Genomic DNA, 24,855 nt, shown 5'->3' on the forward strand with positions numbered 1-24,855 from the left:
GGCATTTTTGAGGGACCCAATCCAATCCATAACAGAGGCCTAGCCTAGAACAGGAGTCTGGAGACCACTCCAGGTAAGTGATATCAAAACAGGTCAGCAGCATCAGTGTAGAGCAGTTCCTCGGGCTGAAACAGTAACTAGAGAGTACAGTCAATTGACAAATCTTTCCTACTCCCTCCAGGCTTGTGCCAATGTTGTCATGAAGCTCTGAGATGACACGGGGCTGTATCCTGAAGAGAGGATATGTTTGACGTGGGCTAAGTTTTAATTTGGTTCACATATACAAACAGGGAAATATACACTAGAACTTTTTATCAGGAGTCATGTCACATCAGAAATAGTCTCACATTTTTCCAGACCCCAGCTAACTATGGAAATGCAAATAAAAAGTAAGGATACCGAGCTGGGCGTGGTGGCTCACGTCTGTAATCCCAGCACTTTGGGAGGCTGAGGCGAGCAGATCACAAGTTCAGGAGTTCGAGACCAGCCTGGCCAATATGGTGAAACCCCATCTCTATTAAAAATAGAAAAATTAGCAGGGTGTGGTGGCATGTGCCTGCAGTCCCAGCTACTCGGGAGGCTGTGGCAGAAGAATTGCTTGAACCCGGGAGATGGAGGTTGCAGTGAGCTGAGATTGTGCCACTGCACTCCAGCCTGGGCGGCAGAGCCAGACGCCGTCTCAAAAAAAAAAAAAAAAAGGATACCGTAGGCAGAGTATGAATACATTAACTTCATACTCCTCTCTTACCAGCTTCTAGCCACTTCTGTATTTTATGGTGCTGCCTATTTATAGTCTTATGACTATTTTTTTAAGTGAGAACCATGCTATTTGCCTTTAGAAATAATTGTTCACCAAAAAATTCCCCCACAGTTCCTTCACACGGGTAAACAAAGTGCAAAAGGAAACCAAGGTTTGACACTTGGGCTTGAAAAAATTTTAAAAAGTAATATAAAATGGGTTAGATTCTGGGAGTCAAAACCATTTGGGGAAACTACAAGGGCTAATTCCAGGTGTTGGGTAGGAAATGTACAAAGTTAAGCTTGTGTTATCAAAGCAAGAAAGCATTCAAGGACTAATAGGGATACATGAAAGACACAGATGGCTTAATGTGGCTTCCACTGGCCACATTTGGGACAATTTGAGCATCAACAAGAATTATGATGTTAAAGGAGTATATTATATTGAATTAAAAAAAACCTTAAATCAATAACTTTAAAAACACCTTGATTCCCATAGTGAAGCAAACACTAAAATGGAGGTGTGGAAAGAATGCCAGTTAATAAACATAAAAGGCATGATACTATTACGGAATCATTTATAACTCCTAATGTAACAACAGATTCCGTGAAGGACTGTATCAAGGAGTTGGGGAACAGGGTATTCTTATGGACTCAAGGTATAATCCACAGATTGCTTACCAATTCCTAAGAGGAAAATGTACTATTAGAATGAAGAGATGTAGCCACCACCTTTACCAAGTGATGAAATTTAGCATTACTAATATAACTGAGTTATGTGTCCCCGTGAGTTGGCAACATCTCTTAGGTAGTATTGCAAAAGTGCTCAAACTGAATCTAATCATGCGGGAAACAAAATCTGACAAATCCAGAATGAGAGAGATTCTACAAGACAACTGGCCTAGGCTCATCACAACATGTAATGATTTAATTTAAAAAGGAGGGTGAAGGAGGCTGATCTGGATTAAAAGAGACAATAACTAATTATAGCTTATGAGTTGAAAAAATAAAACTGCTATAGAAATAATTTTGGGGACAATGGGGAAATTTGAATATGAACTGTATAATAAATGATTTTATGGACTTACTAATTTTCTTAGGTTTGATCATGTATTGCGGTTACACAGGAAAATGTTCTTATTCTTAGAACATGCATGCTAACATATTTGGGGTGAAAAATCTGCAACTTACTTTCAAAGAATTCAGCAAAAATCATTGGGTGGGGCTGTGAATGTGGAGAGAAGAGACGGAGAGAAATCAAACCTGGCAAAATGTTAACAATGAGCTGAAGGACGGCTAAACGAAAGCTTATTGTACTATTTTTAAAACTTTTCTGTAGCTATAAGCCGTTTTTTCTGAGGAAGTCGAGGAGGGCGAATATCTTTCTGGAAAGGCCAGAGCAAATGCACGCAAGAGCTGAGAAAAGATTGGAAAACGCCTCTCAAAATAACAGTCCCGCCCTTCCCGGGACTCTTCCCTATAGGCTGTTCAAGTCACGTGGCGACTGTGACCCCGCCCACAGCTCCCAGAGGCCTGCGCGTGCGGTCTGCAGTTCGGCCGCTTCCTCTTGGCGGGTGGGCTGCAGCTATGGAGGGCGAACCTCCACCTGTGGAGGAGCGGCGGCGGCTGCAGGAGGAGCTGAACGAGTTCGTGGAGAGCTGCTGCCGGACGCTGGAGGAGGTGACGGCGTCCCTGGGCTGGGACCTAGACAGTCTGGATCCCGGGGAAGAGGAGGCGGCGGAGGTGAGGGGCGCGGCCGCGGGGCCCTTTCGGGGACTATCGGCCCGGGGTCTTCTCTGGAAGAAGGGAGGTCCGCACTGGCAGCCACGGAGGGAAGGGCGAGGAGTCCTCGTCCGTGTGCAGAGCCGCGATGGGCGCCTGGGACCCGTGGGGCGCCGCGGGCCCTGGAGCAACCCTGACGTCCCTGGGTCCCGGGCTGGAGCGCGCGAGGGACTCCCGAAGGCTCCACATCGACCTCCAGTGCGGCGCTCCTCCCGCGCAACTTCGAGTTTAAAGAAAACCGGGGGCCGGGCGCGGTGGCGCACGCCTGTAATCCTAGCACTTTGAGAGGCCAAGGCGGGAGGATCCCTTGAGCCCAGGAGTTCCAGACTAGCCTGGGCAACATGGTGAAACCTCTTCTCTACCAAAAGTACAAAAATTAGCCGGGTGTGGTGGTGTGAGCCTGTGGCCCCAGCTATTTGGGAGGCTGGGGTGGGAGGATCGCTTGAGCCCAGGAGGTCGAGGCTGCAGTGAGCCGAGATCGCTCCACTGCATTCCAGCCTGGGCGACCGAGCAAGACCCTGTCTCAAAAAACAAACAAACAAAATCCAGGAAGATGTGTTGAGTGAGGAGGGAATGGCAGATTTGGTATTTATTTAGAAAATAAGTGAATGTGTCTCAGAGCGCTGCAGAGGGATTGGCGGTTTGCATTGTCATCTGTCATACGGATTCCGCAGTTGCACCAGATTCGGTGTCAGGAGAGCTGGGAGTTTGCCAGTTCGCCTTTCTATGCCTTAAAATTGGACACTTCTGACTGGGACAGCACCAATTCTAGGATTATTAAAGGTTGTCACCAAGAGATGGTAACTGGCAACTCCTGTGGACATTAGAATTGCTTTTTTAAAAATGTAGGCAAGTGTATTTAGAGTGAACATTCGTGATTTTTGTTTTTTTGTGGGGTATTTTCGGTGGAATGAGAGGAAGGGAAGTGCTCCAATGTGGGGTAATTCATTATCTTTACTATTACTTCTGGGTTTACCATGCTGTGATAATTTCTCCTGGGTTTAAGTTACATGACTGATTCCTCAGAGACATTTAAAATATATTTGATTTCTGTATATACCATTCATTATTTATTGTATTAAAAGCACAGAGGAAATTAAAAAATCTTTAATATTCATTTAGAGGGGTATTTGAAGCTGGGAATTCCATTGAGTGGGGCTTACCAGACCCTTCCATACATTGTTTACTCAGCATTGCGGTAACATTGGATTCCTTGTATTAACGTTTAAATAGCACTTTGTTTGCCACTTACATTACTTCATTTAATACTCAAAATAACCCTATGAGGTAGGTATCTTTGGCCACATTTTATAGACGAGGAAAGGAACACAGAGGTGATAATTTGTCGAAGGATACACTGCTAGTAAATGGCAGTTAGGATTTCCGCCGGTGTTTTAGTACTGAAATTTAGTGAACAACAGTTACAGTTCCTAGTCCTCACAGAGCTTATTGTCTGGTGGTGATGAGGGGGAATGGATAACTGAACCATTATATTATCATGGGTCTGTGATGGGTGGGGTTGGAATTGCTATAGTACAGTTTATTGTAGGCGGTGGTGGACAAAGTGGTGGCCAACAAAGGCTTCCTGGACAAAGTGAATTCTAAGCTGATAAATAAAAGTGAGTTGAACTAGCTAGGGGGTTGGCGGGTGCGGGGAAGAAGCATCAACAGCATGTGTAGAAGTTCAGAGACAGGGAGTGACCAGATCGGGAAGCCTCAAGTAGTTAAGGATAGCTAGAGCATAGGGTGTAGAGTTAGAGTAGAATGATGATGGTGGGTAGAGGTCAGATCTTAAAGGTCCTTGTCAGCCATATTAGAAAGTCTAGATTTTTTTGTTTGTTTGTTTTAATGAAGGCAGTGGGGAGGTATGGAATTATTTTAAGCCAGGGCATATTATAATCACATTTACCTTTTAATAAAATAATAGCATACATTTATTGAATGCTTGCTATGTACCAGGCCCTATTTGAATTCCTTTATGTGTATAAACTTTGGTATACTTTTTAAAATCTTCACAATCACTTTGTGAGAGAGGTCCTGCTATTATTTTTATTTTATATAATAGAAAATGAGGCAAAGAGAGATTAAGTACCTCACCCAGTTTCATGCAGCCAGTAAGTGGCAGAGCTGGAATTCAAACCAGCTACAGGATGGAAACTGAAGGGGAGGGCAGCAAGACTGGAAGCAGAGAGAGAGAGCAAGAGTGAGAGAGAGCGAGCGAGCGTAGTCAGGAGATGGTGTTGTATTCCAGGAGAGAGTTGATGATACCCTGAGTTGGGGAAGTGGCAGTGGGGATGGAGGATGTTGAGGGATTTTCAGAAATATTTAGGAGTTAAATTGGCAGGACTAGGTGATTGATTGGATGTGGGTGATGAGGGAGAAGAAGTAGTTTCTTGCTTGAGCAAGGGGGACCTTTCACTGAAATAGAAAAGTACAAAAGGAATAGATTTGAGGGTTGGGAGATGATGAATATAATTAATTTATTTTTGTTTGTGTTGAACTTTTAGTGTCTTTAATATACGGTACTGGAGAGGAACAAGGTTTAAAGATCTAAATTTTGGGAGTCCTCACTGTATAGTGAGAGTTGTAGCTTTGAGATCTTTCAGTAAGCATATATTAAACAGCAAAAGGTCAGTGGTTATATTAATACTTAGATGAAAACCAACATCTAAAGGGGGACAAATAGAGCAAGGAAGACAGATATTTAGGATATTTAGAGGAGACCAAGTAGAAGAAGCCAGAGAGGTAGAAAGAACATGAGGGGTGTGTCAGAATCACAGATGGACAATTGGAGTGTGACCTTCCAAGAGTTCAGATAAAACAAGACAGTGACATGTTTTTGGCTTTAGTAACAAGGTTACTAGTGACCTATTGACTGGTTTCAGTGGGGTGATGGTGGCAATGAGTGAGGAATTGTTATAGGTGAGGTGAGGTTGTTTAGACAGTGAGTGTAAATACACCTTTCAAAGAGTTAGGCTTTGAAGGAGTGGAGAGAGGACAGGGGCATTTAGGGAGTTAGGGGTTGAAGGAGTTTTATTTTTCTTTAATACACAACTACATGGGGGTTGAGAGAGGCCTGTAGAAGAGGATGCACTATACAGTACTGGTACATAATTAAATGGTAAACATTTAATGGTAATTATTTATTTAAATATTATGTACCTATTTTCTTTGTTTCTGTTTGATTTTTATAGGATGAAGTTGTGATATGTCCATACGATTCCAATCATCACATGCCTAAATCATCTTTGGCAAAGCACATGGCATCTTGTAGACTGAGGAAAATGGGCTATACCAAAGAAGAAGAGGTACCATATATTCACTATATTATATATACATATATGTCATGCATTTTACACATTAATTCACAATTTTTGGAAGTTACAATGTGAGGTTCACTGACAAAATAATAGCCCTTACTTGAAGGGTTGGTTGGTACTTGCCTAATTGCACAAATTATTGTGAGAAATAATTAAGTGATACCAATCTATTGTTTAGGTCAAGTCTTAAAATAGTCAATTATCTGATACTTAAGAACAGTAAGATTCTTTTTTTTCAGGATGAAATGTATAATCCTGAGTTTTTCTATGAAAATGTGAAGATACCTTCGATTACTTTGAGTAAGTATTAAGTTATTATAATTTAAAAATATCTTAGTGTAGATATTGATTTTTCATTTTTGCATTATGAAAAGAATGGATTGTATAAGCATGCTTATGACAAGGACATTTAGTACCTTAAGAGAATGTAGAATTAATTAATGTACAAGGCAACTAATTCACATAATCTGAAGTTTAGAGACCAGGCTTGTATTAATAGGCAGTGAAAACCTTACAAAGCTTTGTATAGTAGAGCAGACACCTTCTTTCTCAGTTACAACAAAAATTTGAGCATGTGACACAGATTGAAAGATGAGACTGAAGATGGACATGTGTTCCAGGGATTGACAGCATATATAGAGGTTAAAGTCTTGGGCTCTGGAAAAAGAATGTCCTGATTCAACTCCTGTTTTTATCATGAAAGATGTGACTTTCAGCGAGGTAATTAACCTGTTTGTTGCCTGAATTTCTTTATAAAATGGAGATGGTTATAATAGAACTTTGCGAAGATTAAGTGATATATATATATAATATTCTTAGAATAGTGTCAGGCACTTAGCTGGAGTCAGCTAGAGTGTCACAGAGTTGTGACCATTACAGCACAGGCTTCAAGAATGTTAGCTATTATTGGTCAGTAAAATTTGTTGCTGCTACTGCTGCGTGCCTAATTATAGGCATGAACTGCTTGAAGTCTGATTACTTACTGGGCTGTAGATAAATCTGAAAGGATTCTGTGTTCAGATTTCATAGACAGGGATGTGGATGTTTCTTAAGATTCTGGAAGGTTTGTCCACGTGCCCAAAGGGCTTGGATCAGAAACCAGTTAATAATTTAATTGTGGTCACTGATGATTCATATTGTATTTATGGATTTTTTTTTTTTTTTTTTTTTTGACAGATAAGGACTCACAATTCCAGATAATTAAACAAGCTAGAACTGCAGTTGGGAAAGACAGTGATTGTTATAATCAAAGTAAGTGGCATTACAGTTTAAGTGAATTAAAGAATGAAATTATTATTTTTCTCGTAAGCATGTTACTAATTTTCTTCAAGAAAAACCTGTGAAAACTGTTACATGGGAAAGGTAAAGTTTTACATTTAACATTGGGCTAATTTGCTTCGTTTCAACTTCATTTGTTAGATATTTCCTGTTGAGATACACCAGAGTCTCACTAAGACACTATCTTAGCTAGGGGTTCATCCTTTGGAATTACCTGGCGATTTATAGGTGAGATTGTCTTGTGGCTAATTAAAAAAATTATTATTTAGTAAATACAGATGGTCCCAACTTAATGATGATTTAATTTAGGATTTTTTCAATTTTATGGTGTTGTGAAAACAATACACAATCACAAGGTTTTAGACTTTAAGTACTAGTGATTCTTTTATCAGACGCTGGGCTGCATTTTCAACTTAACGGTATTTTCAGTTTATGATGGGTTTATCGGGATGTAACCCCATGTAAGTCAAGGAACATCTATAAATGCCACTGAGTGAGGCTCTTTTACTCTTGAGATTTCCTCTCTTTAGAGTGTTGAAATGCAGTGTAAAGAAAAGGCTTAGGCTAAAAGAGATTAGTCTCCACAGCTACCCTCAGATTGTTTGCTACCCAGTAAGTGAGTTGGTTTGAGGTGATGAATGCTTGGGATCCCCTTCTCAGAAAAAAAGTACAAACACAAAAGTTTTACATATAATTTCAGAGGATTCATATTAATAGATCCTTTCATGCCCAGCTTTAGAGCTGGGTTAAAGAGTTTCTCCCTGGGAACCTCAGCAGAGAGTAGGTTAGAAGTTTTAAGCATAAGCTTTTAGGAAATTGAAAGAAAACTTAATCCATCAAAAACATAGACATAGGCCAGACACGGTGGCTCATGCCTGTCATCCCAGCACTTTGGGAGGCCGAGGCGGGTGGATCATCTGAGGTCAGAAGTTCAAGACCACCCTGGCCAACATGGCGAAACCCTGTCTTTACTAAAAAATGCAAAAATTAGCCGGGCATAGTGGCAAGCACCTGTAATCCCAGCTACTCAGGAGACCGAGGCAGGAAGAATTGCTTGAACCCAGGAGGCGGAGGTTTCATTGAGCCAAGATTGCGCCATTGCACTCCAGCCTGGGCAACAGAGCGAGACTCCATCTCAAAAAAAAAAAAAACACACATAGACAAACGAGTTAATAAAAGTTTAAATTTCTAATGAATGTAGATATGACATCTAGCCAAAACCTGAACAGCTTCTCTTGTAAGGATTTCTGCATTGTCTTCTTTGAACCTTCTGTAGGTAGCTTTCTCTGGACAACTTACCTTTTTTTCCTCATTCTTTTTTCTAGCTGAATTATATTTACCAGGCTGTAGTCATGGTTGGTTTTCTCCCTCATTGAAATTGAGGATCTTTACCAAATACTGTTCTAAGCCAGTATCTGGACTTGATTTCTCAGAGTTGCGCTGTGGCTTCAGAAGAAAGACCATCTTATCCTTAGTTGTCTATATTACATGGGTTCTCTACAATAGCCAGAAGCACATTTCTTGTATTTTTTGTTTTGAGGTTCCCACTTTTGTCCCTGTCAGGGAAATTCCAGGTTTTTTTCTTTGAGGGAGACAGTTGACTCATTTTATTTATTCGGAGAGATTACTGAGCTATGACTAGTCAAGCCTTTTTTGGCCTCTGCTATTGGTTCTACTCATATCCCCTGGTAGTGTACCCATAAAAAAGTTGAGGTTTTTGGTTTTTGAAAGGGTTAATAATACTTAAAGGACTTTATTTGAGTCTTAAGTGGTTAGATTTACTGAATTTTAGAGTTGAAAGAGAACTTGGAGATCATCTAATCCAGTGTCTGCATTTTACAGATAAGAAAAACTGTCTGATAGAGACATGATAAAGTTCTAGTGTGTTTGTTCTAAAGGTTCTCCGTATTTTTATTTTTTAAAAGGTTATTTTTTGAAAGCTCTTTTATGAATTACATTTCTCTTTCACAACAAACTTGTGATAAGTTGAACAATATTTTCCCCTCCATAATAGGTGAAGAAACAGGCACACAAAAGTGAAGTAACTCACCTCTGCTAGATAATAGCAAAGTGGATCCAGAACTAAGTTCTGAATTTTGACACAAACTCTGAACTGAGTTGTTTGATTTTCTGTTAGAAACCCTACATTTAGTAAAATTTGTGGACCAGGATTCTAGATATTGCTCAAATTTATTTATGATGTCTTTCATGATTAAGTGGAAGAATATCACAAACTTCATATCTCTGCATACTAATCATGACTATCAGTGCTGTTCATTGTTTATTCTGCTTTGTGTAAACCTGTTTTAAAGAAATAAAAGTAGCTGCTTGGCCATGTATTAATGATGATAACTGAGTTTTTGTTTCCTTATCTGTAATACAAAACTCTCATAGAGTTGTTGAGAGGAGCAGAGATAATGGATGCTAAACAAGCCCTAGCTCCAAAAATTGGTAGCTTCTATGGTCTAAGTGAAAATTAATATACAGAAAGTAATATTAAGATAATGAAATGGATGAGTTTTATATATATGAGTCATTTAGAAAATGTTCTGCTTTTTAATTTTTATAATGGTAATAAGGGAGATTTGGACATTGAGCTTAGTTCTTTTCAAAAGCAAAGAATTACTTTGAATGAATAGTTAAGAGGAACTATTATATTATTTTGATAATTAAGAGGAACTTTAATTTTGAATTCTTACACTATCTTAAATTAAGATTTAATTGTTAACCGTAACCTTTTTTTTTTTTTTTGAGGCGGAATCTTGCTCTCTCGCCCAGGCTGGAGTTTAGTGGCACAATCTCGACTCACTGCAAGCACTGCCACCTGGGTTCACGCCATTCTTCTGCCTCAGGTCCCGAGTAGCTGGGACTACAGGCACCTGCCACCACGCCTGGCTAATTTTCTTGTATTTTTTTAGTAGAGACGGGGTTTCACTGTGTTAGCCACGATGGTGTCGATCTCCTGACCTTGTGATCTGCCCACCTTGGCCTCCCAAAGTGCTGGGATTACAGGCGGGAGCCACCGCGCCTGGCCAACGGTAACTTTATATGATCTTCAACCTTCTTTAGAAATTTTTTTTGGCCACGTGTGGTGGCTCCCGCTTGTAATCCCAGCACTTTGGGAGGCCCAGGTGGGCAGATCACCTGAGGCCAGGAGTTCAAGACCAGCCTGGCCAACGTGGTGAAACCCTGTCTCTACTAAAAATACAAAAATTAGCCAGGCGCTATGGTGCGTGCCTGTAATCCCAGCTACTCGGGAGGCTGAGGCAGGAGAATCACTTGAACCTGGGAGATGGAGGTTGCAGTGAGCCAAGATGGCGCCACTGCACTCCAGTCTGGGCGACAGAGTGAGACTCTGTCTCAAAAAAAGAAAAAAAAAAATTTTTTTATATCCTCTGTAGAGTTATGCAATTTCTCAACAGATTATTTTTGTGGCTCACTTATGTCTTAGACATTTTAAGATCTTTTCCCTCAGGACAGGACTTTCTTTAAATATCTTATTGATGTATTTACTTTTAAGGGAGAATGACTAACATGAAAAATTTTACATTTCTCCATCTAATTCGTATTTTGTTTGTTACACACTACAGTGTAAGTTTTTTGACAAGGTTTTATATGTATGTTTTCATTTCATCTGTCATGTCAGGCCTAAACTCAGTGTACAGAATTCTCAATCTTAAACTTTATGAAAGCTCATACAGCTATTCAATCTATATACTTATTTTCAGATATAGTTACTTCGGTTAATTTTTTAACCAAGATATTTCAATCATAAACAATCATTTTATGTTTAGTGGTTTATCTTTTTCTTTCAATATTAAATATTCAGGTTGTATACTTCAGTATTGTGAAGTGTGTTTGAGTCATGGCCATGATATGAAGATCAGTGTACTATCAAAGAAACTTAAAAAGACAGGATAGGATGGGCTTTAGATCCAGTCTGTTCCTATCACTTGTGAGACTTTGGGCAAGTCATGTTACTTCTATGACACTTAATTTCTTTATCTGTAACGTTAAGGAATTGACTCTGAATGAATTCTCCCTAAAATTCTGAATTTGTATCTTTGTGACAACACCTACTAGTACTATTTAATGTTGAATGTTATATGTTTAAGATCCCCTTTGATGACAAAAGTAACAAGAATGAGAATTGGCATTATTAAAACAATAGATTAGAGTTTCAATTTGGGGTGACGAAAAAGTTCTAGAGATGGATAGAGGTTGCACAACAATGTGAATGCACTTCATGTCTCTGAACAGTACACTGAAAAAATGGTTAGAATGTTAAATTTTATGTTATATATATTTCGCCACAAAAAACCTGCAAAAACAGGCAGCCAAAGGGTCTTCGAGTTATTATAATTACAGCACATTCATATGTACCTTTAAATCATTTAGAAACATGCATTTTGAAAATTTACATTTTATGTAAATGTAAGTTTATTTAAGTATGTTTATCCTTTTTGTTGTCAGAAATATCTATGTTCCGAATGAATTGAATGCAGTTTGTTGCTTAACCTTTCCTGTACTTTTTCTTTTTCAGTAATTGGGGTGAGTATAAAGAGGAATTAGGAACCTGAATGTACTCCTTATTTAAAGATATGCAGTATCCTTTTTGCAAATGATATCCTTTTAAAAGTATCACTCAAATTTCTAAACTTTATCTTAATACCTGTCACATATTATAGTCTTGAATTGGAATTTTGGTTGAATTACAAGGAATTTAAGTATCAGTCTTCATCATAAAGAAATTTAAGATGAATAAATTGAAGAAAAGGCTAAAATAATTTAAGAAGGAAATTATATTTCTTTGTTTAAAAATAACAGGCAAAGGTTTATATGGAGCTTGTTTGTAATACATCATTATTTTCTAATCTGTGTTTTTCTCCCAAATTTTTATAGCCTATATTCAAAGGAATTAGGCTTATTAAAGCTGTTTTTATAACTTTGTATTATGAAATGCCTACTATAATTAGAATAAAATTGATTGACTTGAAAGGGAACCCTTTTTTCCCCATTAATTCAAAACCCTTTGACGAGTAAAAATGGCCATATATTGTTATGTATAGCCGTGTTAAACCATGGCCTCAGATTCACTGCAGCTCTCCTCTTAATATGTAGACAAGTAGTACCTCTTTTTTGTTGTAATGCTTAGTTCATAGTATGCTCTTATTTGAATTCTTTTTGCCTCTACCTAGGAACTTAATGAGGTTAGACTTTATCAAATATAAGTATCTGGAAAGAGCTACTGATTTTATGTTGTTCTATGAACCAGTTACTACTTTAGAATAAGTTAGCGAACAATAAAAGGATTCCTTTAGTAGCTCATGTTCTTTGTTTGCATTAGTGAGTAATGAAGTCTAGAAAGAATTGTTTTAAATTGCTTTTTTTACAGTTCCAATCATTTTTTTATTTGAGAAAATTTGAATCTCAAAACAAAAATTTTCTTCAATGTTTAATACATCATATCAAGGTATTGTATTTACTTTTTTTCACTAATGAGCAGATTTTAGAAAATTCTGTAACTACCGGGGGGCACTGCTATTAACTTTTTTCAATTAATTTGGTTAAGCCACTATGCTTCCTCCTCAGGAAATTAAAATGAGTTTAATTTAATCTGTGCTTTCCTGGCGTGAGGAGGTGTGGGATTTCTGCTACTTAATTATTTTGTGGCCCCTAGCTCTAAGTCCTTGCACAAGTGGGATATATTTTGAATATTGACCATCTAGCTTGATGTCTCATACAAAAAGATATTTTTTACACAGTTTTTAATATTTCCATAGTTTATTTTCAAAGGGACTGTAATGGCATATTACTTATTAAAAGCATTTTTTCCCCCAACTTTGATGGGGAAAAGCATATCAACAGATACCTACTTTTGTAGATGGCTATAAAAATTGTTACCCAAAAGGCTTTCTTAGAGCAAATTGTCTCTTATGATTATTCCTGCCTGCCTCCATGGGATCTGTCTTTATATTGTTGGAGAGAATAGCAAACATCCATAATACATTTTTTTCTTTGTGGATGTAACATTCAGGATAGAATTGTTTGTCATTTATTGCTTAGATTGATATTTTTTATACTTAGGGATTATGGAAAAAGTTTGTGTTAATATTGCATTATTAAAGCACATGTTTAAAGATAATTATTAGATTTTAAGTTCACAATGCTTCATGTATTGTTTATTCTTGTGATTTTATTTTTACTTTAGGAATTTATTCTTCATTGCCTGTTGAAGTTCCTCTGAATCACAAACGGTTTGTTTGTGATCTAACTCAAGCTGATCGTCTTGCCCTCTATGATTTCGTAGTTGAGGAGACAAAGAAAAAGCGCTCTGATTCTCAAATTATTGAAAATGACAGCGATCTCTTTGTAGACTTGGCTGCCAAAATCAATCAAGGTTTGAGATGCACATCATAGCTTTACATTTCTTCATTATCATTTTATTCTGTGAGTGTTATTAAGATGATTTAATTCTTGGGCCACTTTGAGTTAGAGTAAAATGGTTTTGTATCATTTAATATTGACATGAAGTTGGCCCTCTGTGTCTGTGGGTTCCATATCCATCAATTTGACCAACGGTGGATTGAAAATATTTGGAAAAAATAAAAGTGTGTGGTTGCCTCTGTACTATACATGTAGAGACTTTTTATTCTTGTCATAATTCCATAAACAATATATTAACAACTATTCATGCAGCATTTACATCGTATCAGGTTTTTGGTGTTTTTTTTTGTTGTTTTTTTGAGACTGAGTCTTACTCTGTCACCCGGGCTGGAATGCAGTAGCGCGATCTCAGTTCGTTGCAATCTCCGCCTCCCAAGCTCAAGCAATTCTCGTGCCTCAGCCTCCTGAGTAGCTGGGATTACAGACATGTGCCACCACGCCTGGCTACTTTTTGTATTTTTAGTAGAGATGGGGTTTTGCTACGCTGGCCAGGCTGGTCCCAAACTCCTGGCCTCAAGTGATCCTCCTGTCTTGGCCTCCCAAAGTGCTGGGATTACAGCGTGAGCCACTGTACCCGGCCTGTATTAGGTATTGAAAGTAATTTAGAGATGACTTCAAGTGTACTGGAGGGTGTGTGTAGGTTATATACAAATACTACACCATTTTGTATCAGAGACTTGAGCATCCATGGATTTTGATACCCTTGGGGGATCCTGAACAAATTCTCCATGGATACTGAGGGATATTTACTCAGTACCTGAGGTTTTACTCTGACTTTTACATTAAATGTACCTTCTTTCTGTAAAAATATTACAACTGTGCTGTTACTTTAATCTATGTACCTAAGCACTCTTATGTTCAACTAATGGCTGGAGAGAAGAAATGACATAAAACTTAGCCCGTGTATATAAATAGTATACAATTTTTAGAATGTTTTTATGTGCTACTTTGAAACAAGTTGAAATATAGGATTGTGATGTATTTATTTGATAATTCATAGAATTTAAAAGCTTTGAAGGATATAATACTTTTATTTTATTCTTTCATTAGATAATAGTCGAAAAAGTCCAAAATCCTACCTTGAAATCCTGGCAGAAGTACGAGATTATAAAAGAAGACGCCAGTCCTATAGAGCCAAGAATGTTCACATAACCAAGAAATCATATACTGAGGTAAGTTTTACATAATCTTTGTTGATAAGAATTTCCCTTAGGTAATTTTCTAAATCTGTTCTATGAATTTCCACAATTCTCTGGAAATTTTCTGAAAGTGTCTTCAGGGTGGCCACACCTGATTTGTATCTGTTCCATCACTTCTAGATCCACCCTTTAGCAAGCAAAGGCTTTCATAGTACAAGAACCTTATATAAAACAATTGTACAATCTTAAAAGATATCTCCTTGTGAGAAAGTAGTAGTGTATCATGGTAAGAGCATGAGTTTGGGCTTTAGGTAGACCATACCTTGACTTTTGATTCTGCTGTTTCTCATTGGCTCTTTGACTTGAGCAAGTTATTTGAGCTTTTTAGATTGAATGTTTTCTTTTCATAATAATAATAATATAATCTTTGCAGGGTTGTTATGAGAATTGACTGACAGAATGTATGCAAACACAAATTTCTTCATGAATATTAGCTATTATCTTTTTTGGCAGAAAGCATGTTTTTATGTACTCTAGTAAATATTTGGACTTAAGAAATGTCTTGATATACATTATTTATGTATTAGTCTCTTGGTGTATGTCTAGACTTATTTTCAGATGCCATTTAATGGCTCGTTAGAGTTGATGAATTTTTTTGGTATGTGAATTACCTTGCCCAGACTCTACAAATAATTTCCTCATTGATTCCCTAGTTGTTCCCATATTATTTCTTACTTCTCTCTGATTTAAAAGACCTTCCGTAATCTGGCCTCCTTTTCCCAAGCATTTCTTTTGCTTTAGTCAAGCATGTCTCTTAAACTATATCTGATTGCATATAATTATTCTTACCTCCATGCCCTATTACCTGTTACTTTCTTACCTGAAATGCTCTGTTTTTGCCATTTTAAATCTTGTTGAGTTTAAGGGCCACCATTTCCATGAGGTGCTAGTTGACTAATCTATCACTAGTTTATTGTACTAATACTCTGTACCACACAGCTTAGCTCTAAATTTTATGCTGTTCTTTTTACAGTTAAAATCTGTGTTTTAGACTTACCTTAGCAAGTAGAGACCTGGGTCCCTGTCATACTACCTTGGTGATTCTCATAGTCCCTAAGATACTTGGCTCATCAGTTATTTCTTCTCTCGTCTCATAACCCTTGTAATCAAGCTTAAATGTTGCTGCTAGCATTCTTTACGGTTTTATAGTTGATATTTTATTGTGGAAATATTCAAACATATACTAAAGTGGATAGCATCGTCTAAGGAACCCTTATGTACCCATCACCCGGCTTCAAAAATTGAAATAAAAGATTGGCAAGGGCTTCATAGAGAACAGCATTTGAGGGAAAGGGAGAAGCAAGGAGGAATAAAGGAATGTCTGCTTATTGACTCTTTCCTATGCGGTGGAGCCTGAGCTAGGTGGATTCTGTGCAAATAGCAGGCTTCAAGGCGCTTATGTAGAGCTGCTAACAGGGAGGCTTGTAGGCCTGCGAGGGAAGTGCGAGAGCTGGAACTTGAGATAGGTGTGTGTGACTCATGTCACTCCGCTAGGTTGGACCTTGGCATATCTTAGGTTTTCCATGGGAGAATATAGTGGAGGAGGAGAAGTGGTGGATAAGGATTTTCCGGGTGGAAGAACTAGCATTCTGAAAAGCAGATAAAAGTATAGGAGTTTTTCAGAGACTCATTAGTAACCCAGGGTGGCTAGAGCTTAGGGCTTCTCCGTTGAGAGATGAGGCTAAGTTCTATCTTATGTAGGAAAATCCTGGAGGGCTCTGAAGGCTTCATTAAGGAGTTTGGATATTGTTCGATTTTACTTTGAGAGCCATTGAAAGTTTCTTTAAGGTGGGGAGAAATGCAGTCAGGCCTGAATGAATAGTGTTTCTGAGATTGCCCCGTGTCCCCTATACCTTTTTTCTGAAAACATTTTCTATTTAATCATGAGGGAAGTGTAAACTCCTATTTTAGTTTTGTCTTTGCCTCTGCAGTGACTAACCCTGTGCTTGGTGGCATGGGTAAATAGGAAAGGAAAAACTTTCAAGTGGTTTTTACCTATTTGAAAGTTTCTTTATAGAGTCATTCAGAAAGTATCTGTGAAGTGACTGTATGTTTCATATTTTGTCTTATTAAGTCATATGATTAAGTCAAGATGACTTAATTATAAGGTTTTAAAAAAATCATTTGTAAATAAGCTCTAATAGAGAGATAAATTACGAAACTAAAAATCGTACCAAGAACTCCCATATTGCCTTTACCCAGATCACCCATTGTTAGCATTTTGCCACATAGCTTCTCATTGGCACTCTCTCTCTCTCTCTCTCTCTGCACATTTTTCACTCTCTCGATCTCGATCTGTACATATTTTTTTCCCCTGAATTCTTTAAGGGTTAAATTACATACCTCATAACCCTTTATCCCCAGTATGTATTTCCTAAGAACAGAGATGTTTTCTCACATAAAGGTAGTACAGTTATAGCAACTTCAAATTTAATATTGCTGTAAAACTTTTATCTACTATTCATATTCCAGTTTGACCATTGCCTTTTCTGTGTTCTCTAAACTGCACAAGTCCCACAGTCCATTATGTCATAGCACTTAGTAAATATTTGATTATTAGCACTGATTTTTCTAGTGTTACAGTCTTAATTTTTTGAGCAGTTTTCTTACCTGAAGTTCGGTGCTTACCTCTCCCAAGGTGATTCGAGATGTGATAAATGTGCACATGGAAGAACTCAGCAATCATTGGCAAGAAGAGCAAGAGAAGGCAGAGGATGATGCCGAAAAGTACGTCATTATCTTTATTGGTGAAAATACTCTCTCTTTGATAACAGATAACAATTAACTTATAATTGTTAAATTTTAGCATTTCCAAAACCCTTGATAGCACACAGTAAACTCATGAAAATGCTTTTTGTTTTTCGTTGTCAGTGCCCAGGGTTATTGTACCAGAGTTGTTCTGACATTACCCTTTGACAGTTTTCAGGGGATAGCCATATTAGTGAAATATTTAAATAGCAAAACATACTAACATTTATGCCTAGTATTCCATTATGGGAACACCAAGCATGTGGGAGTTATTTATGTCCTACTGCTCAAGGTCATCGCCAAGGTCTCATTGCAAAAATTAAAAAAATGGCAACCTCAGGCATAAATGGGTTAAGAGCTGTGTTTATCTGTCCTTTTATATGGGTTATAGGATTGTGCATATTTAGAACATACCTACCATTGGTTTGATATAGAATATTACACTTTAGACTGGTGTGTCTATGTGTGTATACTGGAGACCAGTGGTAACACAGACTGATTAACATTCTTTTCTATGTTTTAGGAATGAAGAAAGGCGATCAGCTTCAGTAGATTCACGGCAGTCTGGTGGAAGCTATTTGGATGCTGAGTGTTCACGACATAGAAGGGATAGGAGTAGAAGCCCACATAAAAGAAAAAGAAATAAAGATAAGGATAAAAACTGTGAGTCGAGAAGAAGGAAAGAGAGGTGGGTCTAACCCTGCATCATCCAACATTGAATTCTGTACTTTTTAAAAATAGAACAGGTTCTTCTGTTGTAGACCATGCTGAGAAAATAGATTTTAAGAATAAGCTAAAGTAAGGAGAGTAAACAATTGACAATGATTCTTAACATTCATTATAGTTCAGTTCAAATAACCACCACTCTAGTGACATAGATCTCTACATGTGTGATTGGATGTTTTTTTCCCTTTTTTATCTCTTACTTGCTTGCTTCCTAAACAGGACATATGAAAGTATTGTCTAGGCAGGACATTAACTGTTAAACACGGTTTTCCTAGATCCCTTTCTTCTGCTCATTCCTTCCTTCCTCTTTCTCTTATTCTTTCTTTCTTTTTCCTGCTAATTCCTCAAATAAGGGTATGTAGGGTCAGAGAGAACATCTAAATTTTGACAGTCAATTTTGCCTTTGTTAGTAAAATTTTGATAGCTTGAGAGATGTGAATTAATACCGAATTAGTAAATGTAAATCATTTGAGGTCTATTTCTGTAGTCCAGCTGCTTACAAGGCATGTACCTGGATCTGAAGTTCATCAGGTCTAGAACTAAACTTACCTTTTTCTCAATCTGCTCCTCTTTCCCCAGCATTACTGTCCTGGTTAAAGAGATGACTCTCATCTATTAACCTAAGCCAGAAATCAAGGAGTCATTTTAGATACTTCCTTCCACTCCTTATCATCTGGTCAGTTCCTAATGAAATGATGGTCATTTTCCTAATTTTTCTACTTGTCTCTAAATTTACTGCATATGATTCCATTCCCTTGTATACTGCTAGAGTGAATAGTCACCTCATAGAACTCTTCCGTGGCGGTCTGGCATGGTGGCTCATGCCTATAATCCCTACACTGTGGGAGGCTGAGGCAGGTGATCACTTGAGCTCAGGAGCTCAAGGCCAGCCTGGGCAACCTGGCAAAACCTCGTCTCTACAAAGAATACAAAGATTAGCCGGGTGTGGTGGTGCATACCTGTGGTCCTAGCCACTTGCGGGGCTGAAGCAGGAAGATTGCTTGAGCCTGAGAGATTGAGGCTGCAGTGAGCCGTGTTCTCACCCCTGCACTCCAGCCTGGGCAACAAAGTGAGACCCTGTCTCAAAAAAAGTGAGAACTCTTCAGTGGCAAAATTCACATTCTTTTGAATGGCTCTCAAGACTTCTGGGATCCTGGCTCCTACCTACTTCTTGTAGTTTGCTACTACGCCATGAAATGCATAACTTGTGCTCTAGCCAGCCTGAGTTACTTAGAGTTCCTCATCCACACTGTGCCACATCTATGCCTTTCCACTTTTGTGTTCTGCTGCCCACCTCTTTTTAAAAGCCTACTTGGTAAACTCCTCCTCATCCTTTAAGACCCATCTCAGCCATTTCCTGAAGCCTTTTTCTCACTTGTTCAAGCAGAGCTGATCATCTTTTCCATTTTGTTGCCACCCTACCTAGCTTATAGTTGTTCTTGAGCTTAATAGTTATTATTATCGCTGCTAGACTGTGAGCTCCATGAAGGCAAGGTCTGTATCTTACTTAGTTTTATACACAAAGTACTTTCAAATATTAGGCTCTCAAATAATATCCTGTCTCTCCAGGGCCACTGGTAATCAGGAATTAAAGCTTATTGTATTGGTTTGGTAATTTTGTTCATCTTACTATCATTCAGTTAATTAGGTTTAAAGCCACCTATGACTTAGTCCTTTTCTTATACAAATGAAATATTTGCTTAGTAATCCTTTTTGATTCATATGCTGTTTTATAATAACTATAGTGCTTCTTCTACTTAAGTAATTTTTGACATCTCTAATCAATCCCTGTTGACTTAAATACATTAGAAGTCCTCAAAATCTAAACATTAAATAGTTTTTATTTAAAGAAGATAAACTGGATATAAGTAAGAAATACTTCTCAACAGGCTAATCTTTGATATCCAACCCTGGGGTGGACTGAATTATAGGGATTTGGTTTATCTGACGTAAACCAGAACAAGTAAAACATTCATTTCGAATTAAAGTGTTTTTTTTTTTTTTAAGAGTATGTATGAAAAATGCATTATTAAAACTAAGAGACAGGCCGGGCGTGGTGGCTCATGCCTGTAATCCCAGCACTTTGGGAGGCCAAGGCGGGTGGATCACCTGAGGTCAGGAGTTCGAGACCAGCCTGGTCAACATGGTGAAACCCTGTCTCTACTAAAAATACAAAAAATAGCCAGATGTGGTGGTTCGTGCCTGAAATCCAGCTGCTTGGGAGGCTGAGGCAGTAATCGCTTGAATCCGGGAGGCGGAGGTTGCAGTGAGCCAAGATCGTGCCATTTGCGCTCCAGCCTGGGCAACAAGAGTGAAACTCCATCTCAAAAAAACAGAAACAAACAAATAAAAAAACTAAGAGACGAAACTGAAATAGGAATAATCAAAGTGATTTTTTTTTAAATTACGCTTTGAAATTCTGCTTTAAAATTAACTTTGAGTATATGTAAATGATAGATAACCAGAAAATTCTTTTCAAATAGAATGTTAAGGTAGCATATTACTGTTGAAAGTGGTGTATTACTGTTGAATTATTTTAAAGCTCTGATATTAAAATGTCCATCATTTATAACCATTTTTTTTATACCTCTTTTATTTCAGGGATGGGGAAAGACACCATAGTCATAAAAGAAGAAAGCAAAAAATATAAATGAAGTACTTGTACCTATATTAATTATGCTTATGCCATGATAACCAATATACAGATATATTAATTGGAATTCCTTTGCATAGGAGAATGTTTTTATATCTGTTTAGTGCTTATTATTTTCCAGTAAATATGCTTCAAACCATGAGTACACTATTAGGCCCTACAACTTTGTTTTCCTTATATTTTATTAGATGATTTGCTTCCTATAACTGATGTTGTTTTGTTCGTTTTGCTAATATATGTATCTCAAAATTCTTTAAGTCAATATTTATCATATGTAAATTAAACATGAATACATTCTCATCTTATAACTACATCTTATAAATAAGGCTAATAACCCTTAGAACACCACCTGCGGTTCTGTCCTCACCCCAGTGGCGACTACTGTTTACCACTACACTGGTGAATTGTAGTAGGGAAAAACAATCTAAATATTGAAGAGGAATGGCCTAATTAAAATATGATGTAGTCATAGGATAGATTATTGTATTGGAGTTAAAAGAAATAATCTAGATCCATATTAACCTGGATTGGTCTCAAAAACATAATGCTCAGTGAAAATAGCAAGTTGTAGAAAGTTATATACAAATTATATATATGTACAAAACAATACTATGCATTCTCTATGGCTATATAATGTACGTAAGTCTATTTTTAAAGGTTCAGAAGAATCCATACCAAAGTTCTAACAGCGAGTAGGAGGTATAGATGAGAGATTAGGGGTGCAAGTCAGGATTGGGAGGGTGGTCAGAGGGAACTTTAGCTTTATCCATAACACATTAATTTTTTTAAAAAATAAGGTCTTAATGTTTCATTTAATTTAAAATATACTGTCACGTTGTGTTTTGTAAATCAACTGAATTGAGGTACTATTTACTTAGATTTATTGCACCCTTTTTAAGTGTGTATTTTATTGGGTTTTGACAGATTCATACCTCTGTGCAGCCACTATCACGATCAAGATACAAATATTTTCATTGCCCCCAAAATTCTCATACCCCCTTTCCCAATCAATTCCTCTACCCCTAGCCCTAGGCAGCCACAGATTTGCTTTTGGTTACCACTGATTAGATCTATCCATTGTAGAATTCATGTAAATAGAATACTGTAGTATGTACTCTGCCTTCTTCCTCTCTGCAGATGTTTGAGATTGATCCCTGTGTGTCAGTTGTGCATTTTTTTTTGTTGCTGAGTAGTATGTTCTATCATATGTCAGATCATTCACGTGAGACTTTGGCATGAAATGTTAAGCATCCGACGTCTAAATAGCAATATTTTGAATACTGGAAACTCAGGTTAAAGATTTTGTTTCCAAGTAGAAATGAAATCTTATTATTTTAATAAGTAGCTGACAATGACAGAAAGATTGGATTTGGATCAGATTGGCTGTTAGGCTTCAGGTATGGGAAACAGCTCTCAGATTTATAAATTGGAAATCACCAGGTTACTTGCCAATATATAGTCATATTGCTGCCATTGTACTTAATTTCTAAATATATAAAATCCACATTTAAAAATTATAAAAGCAAGGACTTGGGAGTGACTCATGAATCATGAAATTGCTGCTTTTATAGATCAAAACTACTTGAATCATCAGGAATTTCATATTTTTCATATTGTGTGACAACTTATAATTTTGTTTTAAATTGTGATTTCATTGATTTTACTAACTGGAAGGAAGAAGAGTAAAATTGGCATATTTAGGTTTTTTGTAGAAGAAAGATACAAGTGAAAATTAGGAGTGGATTGGAGAAATTGGGGGAAAATAGAAGAGAACGGAGAAAGGAAGAGATTGAAAATGTTACCAGAGTTCTTTAAAGCTCACATTTTATAGTATCACTGCTACAAACTATTTAATAAAATGTGGCATCGGGTGAAAAGAGGCATTTGTTTGATCCTTGAACGAATTAATCTTACATACTTCCCTGTTTGTGTTTTGAACCTTTCACTGGATATGAGCTACTTGAGAGCAGGGTTTATACCTTCTTCAGTGTGACCCCTGTGCCTGCAACCTCATAGTTGTTAATCTGTAATTTTAAATTTTGACAAAAGCATTTTCACAGCCCTGTCACATAAGATCTAGTTTTTATTTCTAGAGTGCTGCTATGAATAATTACTATAGCTGCTGTCCATCTTGCCCATCCATTAAGGTACCTTCTCACAAACATTTCTAATCTACTGGCTGGAGTGCAGTGGTGTAGTCTGTAGCTCACTGCAGCCTCAAACTCCTAGGCTCAGGCGATCCTCTTGCCCTGGCCTCCCATGTAGCTGCAACTATAGGTGTGTGCCACTACACCTGGCTAATTTTTTTAGTTTTTTAGAGATGGAGTCTTGCTATGTTGCCTAGGCTGGTCTTGAACTCCTGGGCTCAGATGATCCTCCTGTCCTCAGCCTCCCAAAATGCTGGGAGCCACCAGGCACCAGGTGTGATCTACCACACCTGTCTAAAAAGTATGTATTTTTAAATTTTTTTGTAGAGACAGGATCTCACTATGTTCTCCAGCTGGTCTCAAGCTCCTGGCCTCAGCCTCCTAAAGTGCTGGGATTACAAGTGTGAGCCACTGTGCCTAGTCACTTTAATTGAGATATTGGCAAGTCAACTGCCATGCAGAGCCCAGGGCACTGGTTATATTCAGTAAGAAACTGAACTCAGCACTCAGAATTTTAAATTAAATCAATGATCTTCAAGTATTTGCCACTTTCAAGTACAGCTAATTGGATAATCTCAAACCCTTTCGTGAAAATTCATTGTCAAATGGTAAATTTGAGATAAAATATCTTAAATGCATTGAGAATATTTTCTAATTACCTGTGTATGCTACAGTACAGACATTAATTCTATAAACATGTTCATAGGTCTTCCCCCTCGCCCCGCCCGTCTTCTAAGGGCATTTTCTGTTTCTTTTTAGTGAGTTCATGAATGTTTAACGATTCTGGTGCAAAGCTTTCTTGCATTCTGAGCATAAAAATAATAAAACCCACTTATATTTGCTTGAGTGTGTTTACAAGTCAATTTCCTTTTATGTAGCTTGCTTTTTCATTTGCTATAATTGATTCTGCAGGTGTGTGAATTATTAAACTAACGCTCTTTTAAACCACACTTGTTTTATTAGTGATTTTACTTCCTGCTGTGGTCACAGATTTAGGAGTTTTTGGTGTTACAGAAAGTGCTCATAGCTTTTGGATATTTGGACTGGGACCAGTGATTTCTAGAGCTCCCTTTCAGGAAAGAAAAAATAAGATTTGCCAGATGTAAGGGGCTCTGAGCTAGATTCATCTCTATTGAATAAGTCAAGTCACTTTCCCATTTTAAAAACGAGTCCGCCTACGAAAAAAGAGGCAGCCTTAAAATAGAATATAAATTCCTAAACTAGTTTTTAGTCCTTTGTTTTAGTATTATAAAGCAGGGGCACTTGCTACATACAGCCATTGGGAGAATGGTAAATGAAGAAAGGCTGCAGGCTCCAGGGAGTCCTTCCTTAGGAGTTTCACATCTTGTGTCACCAATTAAGGGATCTGGGTTTGAGTTACTTGAGTACTCTTTATGAGGATAATTTCCCATAATTGTGGAGCTTTAGTAACCCATGTTCCTCCAGCTGCAAGCCATGACTCCTAGTCTAGAATGAGAAAGGTAATTAAAGGGAGCATCAGGAATACAGAGATGAAGCAGGAGCCTGGGCTTTATTCGGTAATGCCGACACAATTAAAAAACCAATACTTCAAAGTAATAAATTCTTCACATACTGACAGAATAACTGATCAAAGAGGGCAGTAAGATGAGTCAGGTACAATACAGGCTGTGTAACCCTAGGCAGACTCTTAGTCTCTCCATGCCTTCTCCATACTGTATGCCCTCAGAAGATTGTCAGGCATAATGTGATTTGGCCCATGCAGTGTCTGACATGTCGCAGGTACTGAATGCCCACTGTTACTGTGATTTGTTACAGATGTGAGCTCATCCTTTCTA

At 37.7% G+C, this 24,855-nt stretch overlaps 1 protein-coding gene across 1 annotated transcript; it reads left to right on the forward strand.

The window, feature by feature from the left end:
- The first annotated feature begins 23 nt into the window (after positions 1–23).
- On the forward strand, positions 24–23,988 carry SNRNP48 (small nuclear ribonucleoprotein U11/U12 subunit 48). Its single transcript, XM_003827526.6, has 10 exons — positions 24–73; positions 2,222–2,481; positions 5,715–5,828; positions 6,080–6,140; positions 7,017–7,091; positions 13,330–13,518; positions 14,616–14,737; positions 17,403–17,491; positions 18,036–18,200; positions 20,840–23,988. Exons 2-10 carry the CDS (start codon positions 2,326–2,328, stop codon positions 20,886–20,888), a joined length of 1,020 nt encoding a protein of 339 aa, XP_003827574.1. The 5' UTR covers positions 24–73; positions 2,222–2,325; the 3' UTR covers positions 20,889–23,988.
- Positions 23,989–24,855: the final 867 nt, after the last annotated feature.

This window comes from Pan paniscus, chromosome 5 (genome assembly GCF_029289425.2).
Source record: "Pan paniscus chromosome 5, NHGRI_mPanPan1-v2.0_pri, whole genome shotgun sequence".
Taxonomy (NCBI): Eukaryota; Metazoa; Chordata; class Mammalia; order Primates; family Hominidae; genus Pan; species Pan paniscus.